The 15,000-nt window shown below is 46.4% G+C and overlaps 1 protein-coding gene across 1 annotated transcript in view; it reads left to right on the plus strand.

The window, feature by feature from the left end:
- sdk1b (sidekick cell adhesion molecule 1b) overlaps nt 1–15,000 on the plus strand; it is a 393,224-nt gene that overhangs the window by 342,066 nt on the left and 36,158 nt on the right. Inside the window, 2 exon segments of the mRNA XM_090194773.1 lie at nt 3,385–3,579; nt 7,498–7,699. Coding sequence (XP_090050899.1) covers nt 3,385–3,579; nt 7,498–7,699 — 397 coding nt within the window.

A 15,000-nucleotide genomic window follows, 5' to 3' on the forward strand; every position in this document is an offset into this window, starting at 1 on the left:
TATTAACTAAGGTAGGATAACACTGTATGTATTAACTAAGGTAGGATAACACTGTATGTATTAACTAAGGTAGGATAACACTGTATGTATTAACTAAGGTAGGATAACACTGTATGTATTAACTAAGGTAGGATAACACTGTATGTATTAACTAAGGTAGGATAACACTGTATGTATTAACTAAGGTAGGATAACACTGTATGTATTAACTAAGGTAGGATAACACTGTATGTATTAACTAAGGTAGGATAACACTGTATGTATTAACTAAGGTAGGATAACACTGTATGTATTAACTAAGGTAGGATAACACTGTATGTATTAACTAAGGTAGGATAACACTGTATGTATTAACTAAGGTAGGATAACACTGTATGTATTAACTAAGGTAGGATAACACTGTATGTATTAACTAAGGTAGGATAACACTGTATGTATTAACTAAGGTAGGATAACACTGTATGTATTAACTAAGGTAGGATAACACTGTATGTATTAACTAAGGTAGGATAACACTGTATGTATTAACTAAGGTAGGATAACACACACCCACAGTGTGATATATAGTAGGATAACACACACCCACACCCACAGTGTGATATGTAGTAGGATAACACACACCCACAGTGTGATATATAGTAGGATAACACACACCCACACCCACAGTGTGATATAAAGTAGCATAACACCCACAGTGTGATATATAGTAGGATAACACCCACAGTGTGATATAAAGTAGGATAACACCCACAGTGTGATATAAAGTAAGGTTACACCCACAGTGTGATATAAAGGAATAAACACCCACAGTGTGATATAAAGTAGGATAACACCCACAGTATGATATAAAGTAGGATAACACCCACAGTGTGATATAAAGGAATAAACACCCACAGTGTGATATAAAGTAGGATAACACCCACAGGGTGTTATAAAGTAGGATAACACCCACAGTGTGATATAAAGGAATAAACACCCACAGTGTGATATAAAGTAGGATAACACCCACAGTGTGATATAAAGTAGGTTAACACCCACAGTGTGATATAAAGTAGGTTAACACCCACAGTGTGATATAAAGTAGGTTAACACCCACAGTGTGATATAAAGTAGGATAACACCCACAGTGTGATATAAAGTAGGATAACACCCACAGTGTGATAAAAAGTAGGTTAACACCCACAGTGTGATATAAAGTAGGTTAACACCCACAGTGTGATATAAAGTAGGATAACACCCACAGTGTGATATAAAGTAGGATAACACCCACAGTGTGATAAAAAGTAGGTTAACACCCACAGTGTGATATAAAGTAGGTTAACACCCACAGTGTGATATAAAGTAGGATAACACCCACAGTGTGATATAAAGTAGGTTAACACCCACAGTGTGATATAAAGTAGGTTAACACCCACAGTGTGATATAAAGTAGGTTAACACCCACAGTGTGATATAAAGTAGGATAACACCCACAGTGTGATATAAAGTAGGATAACACCCACAGTGTGATAAAAAGTAGGTTAACACCCACAGTGTGATATAAAGTAGGTTAACACCCACAGTGTGATATAAAGTAGGATAACACCCACAGTGTGATATAAAGTAGGATAACACCCACAGTGTGATATAAAGTAGGTTAACACCCACAGTGTGATATATAGTACGATAACACCCACAGTGTGATATAAAGGAATAAACACCCACAGTGTGATATAAAGTAGGATAACACCCACAGTGTGATATAAAGTAGAATAACACCCACAGTGTGATATAAAGGAATACACACCCTCAGTGTGATATATAGTAGGATAACAGTGTGTGTGTGTGTGTGTGTGCTGTGTGTGTGCGTGTTTGTGTGTGTGTGTGCTGTGTGTGTGTGCTGATCTTGTTGAAAGCCTGTTTCCTGTCTCCTGGTGTGTCATCTCCCTTTGGGCTCTAGGATCTAAAGTAGGCCACACACACACACACACACACACACACACACACACACACACTAGAACAACCACCCTCCCCCCAAAACCCACAAACGCCCTCACCAGAACACCAGGATTCTACATAAAGTAACTCTTTGTCTCTTTAACTCTCTGTCTCTCCTCGCTCCTCTCCCTCTCCTCTCCTCCCTCCACCCCTCTCTTCCCCCTCCCTCCTCCTCCTCTCCCTCTCCTCCCTCCACCCCTCTCTTCCCCCTCCCTCCTCCTCCTCTCCCTCTCCTCCCTCCACCCTTCTCTTCCCCCTCCCTTCTCCTCCTCTCCCTCTCCTCCCTCCACCCCTCTCTTCCCCCTCCCTCCTCCTCCTCTCCCTCTCCTCCCTCCACCCCTCTCTTCCCCTTCCCTCCTCTCCCTCTCCTCTCCTCCCTCCACCCCTCTCTTCCCCCTCCCTCCTCCTCCTCTCCCTCTCCTCCCTCCACCCCTCTCTTCCCCCTCCCTCTTCCTCCTCTCCCTCTCCTCCCTCCACCCCTCTCTTCCCCCTCCCTCCTCTCCCTCTCCTCTCCTCCCTCCACCCCTCTCTTCCCCCTCCCTCCTCCTTCTCCTCCTCTCCCTCTCCTCTCCTCCCTCCACCCCTCTCTTCCCCCTCCCTCTTCCTCCTCCTCCTCTCCCTCTCCTCTCCTCCCTACACCCCTCTCTTCCCCCTCCCTCCTCTCCCTCTCCTCTCCTCCCTCCACCCCTCTCTTCCCCCTCCCTCCTCCACCTCCTCTCCCTCTCCTCTCCTCCCTCCACCCCTATCTTCCCCCTCCCTCCTCTCCCTCTCCCTCTCCTCTCCTCCCTCCACCCCTATCTTCCCCCTCCCTCCTCTCCCTCTCCCTCTCCTCTCCTCCCTCCACCCCTCTCTTCCCCCTCCCTACCTCCTCCTCACTTCTCTCTCCTCCTCCCCGCCGTCCTCCCTCTTCCCCCTCCCTCCTCCCCCTCTCTTCCCCCTCCCTACCTCCTCCTTACTTCTCTCTCCTCCTCCCCGCCGTCCTCCCCCTCCTCTCCTCCCTCCACCCCTCTCTTCCCCCTCCCTCCTCCACCTCCTCTCCCTCTCCTCTCCTCCCTCCACCCCTATCTTCCCCCTCCCTCCTCTCCCTCTCCCTCTCCTCTCCTCCCTCCACCCCTCTCTTCCCCCTCCCTACCTCCTCCTCACTTCTCTCTCCTCCTCCCCGCCGTCCTCCCTCTTCCCCCTCCCTCCTCCCCCTCTCTTCCCCCTCCCTACCTCCTCCTCACTTCTCTCACCTCCTCCCCGCCGTCCTCCCTCTTCCCCCTCCCTCCTCCTCCTCACTTCTCTCTCCTCCTCCCCGCCGTCCTCCCTCTTCCCCCTCCCTCCTCCTCCCCCTCTCTTCCCCCTCCCTACCTCCTCCTCACTTCTCTCTCCTCCTCCCTGCCGTCCTCCCTCTTCCCCCTCTCATAGGTTATCAGATAGCGTACCGTCTGGATGCCGGCGACCCCATGCGGTTCACTACGGTGGAGGTGGGGTCGACCGCGCGTCAGTTTACAGTCAGCAGTTTGACCGGAGACCAGGCCTATGTGTTCAAGTTGACCGCTAGGACCTCTCAGGGATGGGGCAGAGCTCAGGAAGCTGTAGTTATCACCACCGAACGCAGAGGTAAGAGACGCACACCACAGTACACAGAGACATAGTACACAGAGACACAGTACACAGAGATACAGAGACACAGTACACAGAGACACAGTACACAAAGACACAGAGACACAAATACACAGTACACAAAGACACAATACACAGAGATACAGTACACAGAGATACAGTACACAGAGACACAGTACACAGAGACACAGAGACACAGTACACAAAGACACAGTACACAGAGACACAGAGACACAGTACAAAGAGACACAGAGACACAGTACACAGAGACACAGTACACAGAGACACAGAGACACAGTACAAAGAGACACAGAGACACAGTACACAGAGACACAGACACAGTACACAGACACACAGCGACACAGAGACACAGTACAAAGAGACACAGAGACACAGTACACAGAGACACAGACACACAGAGACACAGTACACGGAGACACAGAGACAGAGACACAGTAGAGAGAGACACAGAGACACAGTACACAGAGACACAGTACACAGAGACACACACACCACAGTACACAGAGACACAGTACACAGAGACACACACACCACAGTACACAGAGACACAGTACACAGACACAAAGTCACAGAGACACAGTACACAGAGACACAGTACACAGAGACACAGTACACAGAGACACAGAGACACAGTACACAGAGACACAGTAAACAGCGACACCGTACACAGAGACACAGAGACACACACACCACAGTACACAGAGACACAGTACACAGAGACACAGTACACAGAGACACAAAGTCACAGAGACACAAAGTCACAGAGACACAGTACACAGAGACACAGTACACAGAGACACAGTTCACATTATAAAGCATTACTCATAATAAACTGAGATACATTACTCATTATAAACTGAGATAGCTACATTACTACATTACTACATTACTCATAATAAACTGAGATACATTACTCATTATAAACTGAGATAGCACCTTGTTCTACCAACTGAGCTACATTACTCATTATAAACTGAGAGGGGAGAGGGGGAGAGGAGGAGAGAGGGGAGGGAGGGAGAGGGGTAGAGGAGGGAGAGGAGGAGAGAGGGGGAGGGAAGGAGAGGGGGAGAGGGGGAACAGATTAATGAAGTTGAGAGAGAATCAATGAGGATTTTATTACCAGTCAGATCGATAACGATCTGAAATTAAACAATTACACTGCTGTCCCCCCTGTCTCTCTGTGTGTGTGTGTGCGTGTGTGTGTGTGTGTGTGTGTGTGTGTGTGTGTGTGTGTGTGTGTGTGTGTGTGTGTGTGTGTGTGTGTGTGTGTGTGTGTGCGTGTCCACTTTTACCTGTGCCAATGGATTGGCACGGAGACGCGTGATTTACTGAGGGACCACGGTGAACCTTTTAACAGTTCCTAATTGAATAACACACGTGTACACAACACTTTGGCATGAGTCTCTAATGAACACCAGGATCAATATGAACACCAGGATCAATATGAACACCAGGATCAATATGAACACCAGGATCAATATGAACACCAGGACCAATATGAACACCAGGACCAATATGAACACCAGGGCCAATATGAACACCAGGGCCACAATATGAACACCAGGACCAATATGAACACCAGGACCAATATGAACACCAGGATCAATATGAACACCAGGACCACAATATGAACACCAGGACCACAATATGAACACCAGGACCACAATATGAACACCAGGACCACAATATGAACACCAGGACCAATATGAACACCAGGACCAATATGAACACCAGGACCAATATGAACACCAGGACCACAATATGAACACCAGGATCAATATGAACACCAGGACCACAATATGAACACCAGGACCAATATGAACACCAGGATCAATATGAACACCAGGACCAATATGAACACCAGGACCACAATATGAACACCAGGACCAATATGAACACCAGGACCAATATGAACACCAGGACCACAATATGAACACCAGGACCACAATATGAACACCAGGACCACAATATGAACACCAGGACCAATATGAACACCAGGACCACAATATGAACACCAGGACCAATATGAACACCAGGACCACAATATGAACACCAGGACCAATATGAACACCAGGACCACAATATGAACACCAGGACCAATATGAACACCAGGACCACAATATGAACACCAGGACCAATATGAACACCAGGACCAATATGAACACCAGGACCACAATATGAACACCAGGACCAATATGAACACCAGGATCAATATGAACACCAGGATCAATATGAACACCAGGACCAATATGAACACCAGGACCAATATGAACACCAGGACCAATATGAACACCAGGACCACAATATGAACACCAGGACCAACATGAACACCAATGAACACCAGGACCAATATGAACACCAGGACCAATATGAACACCAGGACCAATATGAACACCAGGACCAATATGAACACCAGGACCACAATATGAACACCAGGACCAACATGAACACCAATGAACACCAGGACCAATATGAACACCAGGACCAATATGAACACCAGGACCACAATATGAACACCAGGACCACAATATGAACACCAGGACCAACATGAACACCAGGACCAATATGAACACCAGGAGCAATATGAACACCAGGACCAATATGAACACCAGGACCACAGTATGACCCATTCTTCAATGGCTGTGAGAAGTAGCTGGAAATTGGAGGGAACTGGAACACACTGTGGTACAAGTCGATACAGAGCATCCCAAACATGCTCAATGGGTGACATGTCTGGTGAGTCTGCAGGCCGTGGAAGAACTGGGACATTTTCAGCTTCCAGGAATTGTGTCCAGATCGTTCTGACATGGGGCCGTGCATTATCATGCTGAAACATGAGGTGATGGGGGCGGATGAATGGCACGACAATGGGCCTCAGGATTTTGTCACGGTATCTCTGTGCATTCAAATTGATAAAATGTCATTTTGTTCGTTGTCCGTAGCTTATGCCTGACCCATACCATAACCACACTGCTACCATGGGGCACTCTGTTCACAACTTTGACATCAGAAAACCGCTCGCCCACACAACGCCATACACGTGGTCTGTGGTTGTGAGGCCGGTTGGACGTACTGCCAAATTCTCTAAAATGACGTTGGAGGCGGCTTATGGTAGAGAAACTAACATTAAATTCTCTGACAACAGCTCTGGTGGACAGTCCTGTAGTCAGCAGGCCAGTTACACGCTCCCTCAAAACTTGAGACATCTGTGGCGTTGATTTCGTGTCATCTATCTATGACATCATCATGTGGTGTCGTGTCATCTATCTATGACATCATCTGTGGCGTTGTGTTGTGTCATCTTATCTATGACATCATCTGTGGCGTTGTGTTGTGTCATCTTATCTATGACATCATCTGTGGCGTTGAGTTGTGTCATCTTATCTATGACATCATCTGTGGCATTGTGTCTTCTATCTATGACATCATCTGTGGCGTTGTGTCATCTATCTATGCATACAATGCCACAGACTGGGTTCCCACAACTTCTAAGGAACCAAATGTGCCAGCTGGATACACAGTGATATGGTAACACACAAACACACACACACCATTGGTTATAGTGTGGTGTGACTCAAAGCTCTGTTTTTCCATGATACTACCAGCTGAACTGATAGAGTTCTGCTCTGTTGGGGGCTTAGACACAAGCTGAAGGATCAACGGACTATGGAGATCACTGAATAATACCTCTCTCTGTCTCTCAGTTCAATAGACTTCATTTACATGGCCAGTTAAATCTCTCTCCCTATTTCTGTCTCTGTCTCTGTCTCTCTCTCTCCCTATTTCTCTCTCTGTCTCTGTCTCTCTCTCTCTCCCTATTTCTCTCTCTGTCTCTGTCTCTCTCTCTCTCCCTATTTCTGTCTCTGTCTCTCTACCTCTCTCTCCCCCCTCCAGAGCGTCCCTCCCCCCCCAGGAAGTTGTCCGTCCCCCAGGGGGAGGTCCAATCTCGTAGGCTCCGCCTCCACTGGGTTGCCGGGATGACAGGCTCCTCCCCCCTACGGTACTACTGCCTGCAAACCAAAGAGCTTCCGACCGGAGACTGGACCAGTCACTCTGCTGATATACCACACAATTACACAGCCTGGACCGTAGAGAGGTAACCATGACCACCACAAAACAACTGAAACCAGGGCTACAAATAAACTTTTTTTTGTTATTGGTAGCACTGGTGCTCCTAACTGTCACTGGTGCTCCTAACTGTCACTGGTGCTCCTAACTGGCACTGGTGCTCCTAACTGGCACTGGTGCTCCTAACTGTCACTGGTGCTCCTAGCTGGCACTGGTGCTCCTAACTGTCACTGGTGCTCCTAACTGGCGCTGGTGCTCCTAATTAGCACTGGTGCTCCTAACTGGCACTGGTGCTCCTAATTGAGAGAGACCACCTCAGTAATTTCTGTCCCAAGATGGCATAGCAGTTCAGACGTATTTTTGTCCTCGTCTTGTCGTGTCCCATATATATATATATTTACAACTCTTTTTTTTTCACATACATTTTTAATTTTCCAAAAACTCATCTTCAGAACACTCTCCTGCAATCCGCTTCACCAATTTATATTTATATAAAAAAGTATTATTTACCTCAGATCTGTAATCCTCCGAGAGGCTAGCCAGAAATTAGCCAGAAGCTAGCCGGGAGCCAGCCAGAAGCTGGTCCAGAAGTTAGCTTCTTTACTGGCTAATCGTTAGTACTCAGCTAACCACGGTTTGTGGTCATCGGCTGTCCTTTGGCTCGAGAATCTATCGCCAGTTTTGTACGGCGCGGTGCAGCGCAGCGCGGCTCGGAACGGAACATACCGGACCAATTTTTCTCTCCATGTCCCTGGATTTCGGCCGCTGGCTCTGGACATCCATACCTGGATCTCACAGCTAGCTAGCTGCTATCCGTGTGACTATCGGCTTTCGTCGATTCCGGAGCTAACATCAATTGTTCCGGAGCTAGCCAGCTGAAGAGTTCCATCAATCGCTCCTGGGCTGCAGTCACCTATCCGGACCCGTTTTGCTGCCTACGCGGAGCCCCACCGGGCCTTCACAGTTGGACTGCCGACGTTGTCTACCCGAGGGAGTTGTCCGGCTGGCTCCTCCGGCGCGACGTTGCCTGGGCGCCTATCTGCGGCCTGCTAGCCGTTGGCTATCTTATCGGCTGCTATCTGAATAGACAATCGGACAATTTTTATTTTATTTTTATTTATTTATTTTTCTTCTTGGGCCTCTATAAGTATATCTATTGTTTTTATTTTTGTTGTTGTTGTGTGATTTGGATTAATCCCCTCTACCACACGGAAACCCACTAATCTACTGACGGAACGCAAGAGTTGGCTAATAACAGACCTCCATCCTATGCTAGCTTGCTCCTATGCTAGTTTGCTACCGATTTAGCTGTCTAAATCGCCGTGACCCCCAACCAACCTCTCCACTCACTGGACCCTTTTGATCACTCGACTAAGCATGCCTCTCCTTAATGTCAATATGCCTTGTCCATTGCTGTTCTGGTTAGTGTTTATTGGCTTATTTCACTGTAGAGCCTATAGTCCTGCTCATTATACCTTATCCAACCTATTAGTTCCACCACCCACACATGCAATGGCATCTCCTGGTTTCAATGATGTTTCTAGAGACAATATCTCTCTCTTCATCACTCAATACCTAGGTTTACCTCCACTGTATTCACATCCTACCTTACCTTTGTCTGGACATTATACCTTGATGCTATTTTATCGCCCCCAGAAACCTCCTTTTACTCTCTGTTCCAGACGTTCTAAACGACCAATTCTTATTGCTTTTAGCCGCACCCTTATTCTACTCCTACTCTGTTCCTCTGGCGATGTAGAGGTGAATCCAGGCCCTGCAGTGCCTAGCTCCACTCCTATTCCCCAGGCGCTCTCTTTTGACGACTTCTGTAACTGTAAAAGCCTTGGTTTCATGCATGTTAACATCAGAAGCCTCCTCCCTAAGTTTGTTTTATTCACTGCTTTAGCACACTCTGCCAACCCGGATGTTCTAGCTGTGTCTGAATCCTGGCTTAGGAAGACCACCAAAAATTCAGACATTTTAATTCCAAACTACAACATTTTCAGACAAGATAGAACTGCCAAAGGGGGCGGTGTTGCAATCTACTGCAAAGATAGCCTGCAGAGTTCTGTCCTACTATCCAGGTCTGTACCCAAACAATTTGAACTTCTACTTTTAAAAATCCACCTCTCTAAAAACAAGTCTCTCACCGTTGCCGCCTGCTATAGACCACCCTCTGCCCCCAGCTGTGCTCTGGACACCATATGTGAACTGATTGCCCCCCATCTATCTTCAGAGCTCGTGCTGCTAGGCGACCTAAACTGGAACATGCTTAACACCCCAGCCATCCTACAATCTAAACTTAATGCCCTCAACCTCACACAAATTATCAATGAACCTACCAGGTACCTCCCCAAAGCCTTAAACACGGGCACCCTCATAGATATCATCCTAACCAACTTGCCCTCTAAATACACCTCTGCTGTTTTCAACCAAGATCTCAGCGATCACTGCCTCATTGCCTGCATCCGTAATGGGTCAGCGGTCAAACGACCTCCACTCATCACTGTAAAACGCTCCCTGAAACACTTCAGCGAGCAGGCCTTTCTAATCGACCTGGCCGGGGTATCCTGGAAGGATATTGATCTCATCCCGTCAGTAGAGGATGCCTGGATATTTTTTTTAAATGCCTTCCTAACCATCTTAAATAAACATGCCCCATTCAAAAAATTTAGAACCAGGAACAGATATAGCCCTTGGTTCTCCCCAGACCTGACTGCCCTTAACCAACACAAAAACATCCTATGGCGTTCTGCATTAGCATCGAACAGCCCCTGTGATATGCAGCTGTTCAGGGAAGCTAGAAACCATTATACACAGGCAGTTAGAAAAGCCAAGGCTAGCTTTTTCAAGCAGAAATTTGCTTCCTGCAACACTAACTCAAAAAAGTTCTGGGACACTGTAAAGTCCATGGAGAATAAGAACACCTCCTCCCAGCTGCCCACTGCACTGAAGATAGGAAACACTGTCACCACTGATAAATCCACCATAATTGAGAATTTCAATAAGCATTTTTCTACGGCTGGCCATGCTTTCCACCTGGCTACTCCTACCCCAGTCAACAGCACTGCACCCCCCACAACAACTCGCCCAAGCCTTCCCCATTTCTCCATCTCCCAAATCTGCTCAGCTGATGTTCTGAATGAGCTGCAAAATCTGGACCCCTACAAATCAGCCGGGCTAGACAATCTGGACCCTTTCTTTCTAAAATTATCTGCCGAAATTGTTCTCACCCCTATTACTAGCCTGTTCAACCTCTCTTTCGTGTCGTCTGAGATTCCCAAAGATTGGAAAGCAGCTGCGGTCATCCCCCTCTTCAAAGGGGGTGACACTCTTGACCCAAACTGCTACAGACCTATATCTATCCTACCATGCCTTTCTAAGGTCTTCGAAAGCCAAGTCAACAAACAGATTACCGACCATTTCGAATCTCACCATACCTTCTCTGCTATGTAATCTGGTTTCAGAGCTGTTCATGGGTGCACCTCAGCCACGCTCAAGGTCCTAAATGATATCTTAACCGCCATCGATAAGAAACATTACTGTGCAGCCGTATTCATTGATCTGGCCAAGGCTTTCGACTCTGTCAATCACCACATCCTCATCGGCAGACTCGACAGCCTTGGTTTCTCAAATGATTGCCTCGCCTGGTTCACCAACTACTTCTCTGATAGAGTTCAGTGTGTCAAATCGGAGGGTCTGCTGTCCGGACCTCTGGCAGTCTCTATGGGGGTGCCACAGGGTTCAATTCTTGGACCAACTCTCTTCTCTGTATACATCAATGAGGTCGCTCTTGCTGCTGGTGAGTCTCTGATCCACCTTTACGCAGACGACACCATTCTGTATACTTCTGGCCCTTCTTTGGACACTGTGTTGACAACCCTCCAGGCAAGCTTCAATGCCATACAACTCTCCTTCCGTGGCCTCCAATTGCTCTTAAATACAAGTAAAACTAAATGCATGCTCTTCAACCGATCGCTACCTGTACCTACCCGTCTGTCCAACATTACTACTCTGGACGGCTCTGACTTAGAATACGTGGACAACTACAAATACTTAGGTGTCTGGTTAGATTGTAAACTCTCCTTCCAGACCCATATCAAACATCTCCAATCCAAAGTTAAATCTAGAATTGGCTTCCTATTTCGCAACAAAGCATCCTTCACTCATGCTGCCAAACACACCCTTGTAAAACTGACCATCCTACCAATCCTCGACTTTGGCGATGTCATTTACAAAATAGCCTCCAATACCCTACTCAACAAATTGGATGCAGTCTATCACAGTGCAATCCGTTTTGTCACCAAAGCCCCATATACTACCCACCATTGCGACCTGTACGCTCTCGTTGGCTGGCCCTCGCTTCATACTCGTCGCCAAACCCACTGGCTCCATGTCATCTACAAGACCCTGCTAGGTAAAGTCCCCCCTTATCTCAGCTCGCTGGTCACCATTGCATCTCCCACCTGTAGCACACGCTCCAGCAGGTATATCTCTCTAGTCACCCCCAAAACCAATTATTTCTTTGGCCGCCTCTCCTTCCAGTTCTCTGCTGCCAATGACTGGAACGAACTACAAAAATCTCTGAAACTGGAAACACTTATCTCCATCACTAGCTTTAAGCACCAACTGTCAGAGTAGCTCACAGATTACTGCACCTGTACATAGCCCACCTATAATTTAGCCCAAACAACTACCTCTTTCCCTACTGTATTTAATTTATTTATTTATTTTGCTCCTTTGCACCCCATTATTTTAATTTCTACTTTGCACATTCTCCCATTGCAAATCTACCATTCCAGTGTTTTACTTGCTATATTGTATTTACTTTGCCACAATGGCCTTTTTTGCCTTTACCTCCCTTATCTCACCTCATTTGCTCACATCGTATATAGACGTGTTTATACTGTATTATTGACTGTATGTTTGTTTTACTCCATGTGTAACTCTGTGTCGTTGTATGTGTCGAACTGCTTTGCTTTATCTTGGCCAGGTCGCAATTGTAAATGAGAACTTGTTCTCAACTTGCCTACCTGGTTAAATAAAGGTGAAATAAATAAATACAAAAAATTGGCACTGGTGCTCCTAATTAGCACTGGTGCTCCTAATTAGCACTGGTGCTCCTAACTGGCACTGGTGCTCCTAACTGGCACTGGTGCTCCTAACTGGAGCTGGTGCTCCTAACTGGCACTGGTGCTCCTAACTGGCACTGGTGCTCCTAACTGGAGCTGGTGCTCCTAATTAGCACTGGTGCTCCTAACTAGCATTAGTGCTCCTAACTAGCACTGGTGCTCCTAATTAGCACTGGTGCTCCTAACTAGCACTGGTGCTCCTAACTGGCACTGGTGCTCCTAACTGGCACTGGTGCTCCTAATTGGAGCTGGTGCTCCTAACTGGCACTGGTGCTCCTAACTGGCACTGGTGCTCCTAACTTTAAAAAATGTATGTGCACAACATTAAGTTTAGGAGCACCAGAATATTTTGTATTTTTTTATTGATTGAGATATAGCATATATAGTCCCAGTCAGTATTGGATAGAATGCCTGCCTGTGGGGAAAACAACCTGTGGTTACCTAGGTTACCCCAAAGTAACAAAAAAAACGTTTTCAAACGCAATTTTCATGAAATACCAAACTACATTTAAGAGAAGTAGGACTTTTCAAAATTGTCTGTTCCACAGCATTCTCACTATGTCAAATTCTAGGGCTTCGCTCATGCCCTTTTCATGACGGTGCTAGCAGAGAGTGAGTGCTAGCTAGCTACCGACCGGAACATTACGCTAGCAGAGAGTGAGTGCTAGCTAGCTACCGACCGGAACGTTACGCTAGCAGAGAGTGAGTGCTAGCTAGCTACCGACCGGAACATTACGCTAGCAGTGAGTGAGTGCTGGCTAGTTACCGACCGGAACATTAAGCTAGCAGAGAGTGAGTGCTAGCTAGTTACCGACCGGAACATTACGCTAGCAGTGAGTGAGTGCTAGCTAGCTACCGACCAGAACGTTACGCTAGCAGAGAGTGAGTGCTAGCTAGCTACCGACCAGGAACGTTACGCTAGCAGTGAGTGAATGACCAAATCGGAAAGATGGATAGGAGCAAGTCCATGTCATGCTTTGTAGGTTAGCAGTAAAACCTTGAAATCAGCCCTTGCTTTAACAGGAAGCCAGTGTAGAGAGGCTAGCACTGGAGTAATATGATACATTTTTTGGTTCTAGTCAAGATTCTAGCAGCCGTGTTTAGCACTAACTGAAGTTTATTTAGTGCTTCATCCGGGTAGCCGGAAAGTAGAGCATTGCAGTAGTCTAACCTAGAAGTGACAAAAGCATGGATTAATTTTTCTGCACCATTTTTAGACAGAAAGTTTCTGATTTTTGCAATGTTACGTAGATGGAAAAAAGCTGTCCTTGAAACAGTCTTGATATGTTCGTAAAAAGAGAGATCAGGGTCCAGAGTAACGCCGAGGCCTTCACAGTTTTATTTGAGACTAATTGTCAGATTCAACAGAAGATCTTTTTGTTTCTTGGGACCTAAAAACATCTCTGTTTTGTCTGAGTTTAAAAGTAGAAAATTGGCCGCCATCCACCACTTCCTTGAAATCAGCTGAAGCCATAACAGGAAGCCAGTGTAGAGAGGCTAGCACTGGAGTAATATGATCACATTTTTGGGCTCTAGTCAAGATTCTAGCAGCCGTGTTTAGCACTAACTGAAGTTTATTTAGTGCTTTATCCGGGTAGCCGGAAAGTAGAGCATTGCAGTAGTCTAACCTAACAAAAGCAAAAAGTTTCTGATTTTTGCAATGTTACGTAGATGGAAAAAAAGCTGTCCTTGAAATGGTCTTGATATGTTCGTCAAAAGAGAGATCAGGGTCCAGAGTAACGCCGAGGTCCTTCACAGTTGTATTTCAGATGACTGTACAACCATCAAGATTAATTGTCAGATCCAACTGAAGATCTCTTTGTTTATTGGGTCCTAGAACGAGTATCTCTGTTTTGTCCGGGTTTATAAGTAGAACATTTGCTACCATCCTTATGTCTGAAACACAGGCTTCCAGCGAGGGCAATTTTGGGGCTTCACCATGTTTCATCGAAATGTACAGCTCTGTGTCGTCCACATTGCAGTGAAAGTTAACATTATGTTTTCGAATGACATCCCCAAGAGGTAAAATATATGGTGAAAACAATAGTGGTCCTAAAACGGAACCTTGAGGAACACCGAAATATTACAGTTTATTTGTCAGAGGACAAACCATCCACAGAGACAAACTGATATCTTTCCGACAGGTAAGATCTAAACCAGGCCAGAACTTGTCCGTGTAGACCAATTTGGGTTTCCA

This window comes from Oncorhynchus mykiss, chromosome 13 (assembly GCF_057628025.1).
Source record: "Oncorhynchus mykiss isolate SJ-2025 chromosome 13, ASM5762802v1, whole genome shotgun sequence".
In the NCBI taxonomy this organism is placed as follows: Eukaryota; Metazoa; Chordata; class Actinopteri; order Salmoniformes; family Salmonidae; genus Oncorhynchus; species Oncorhynchus mykiss.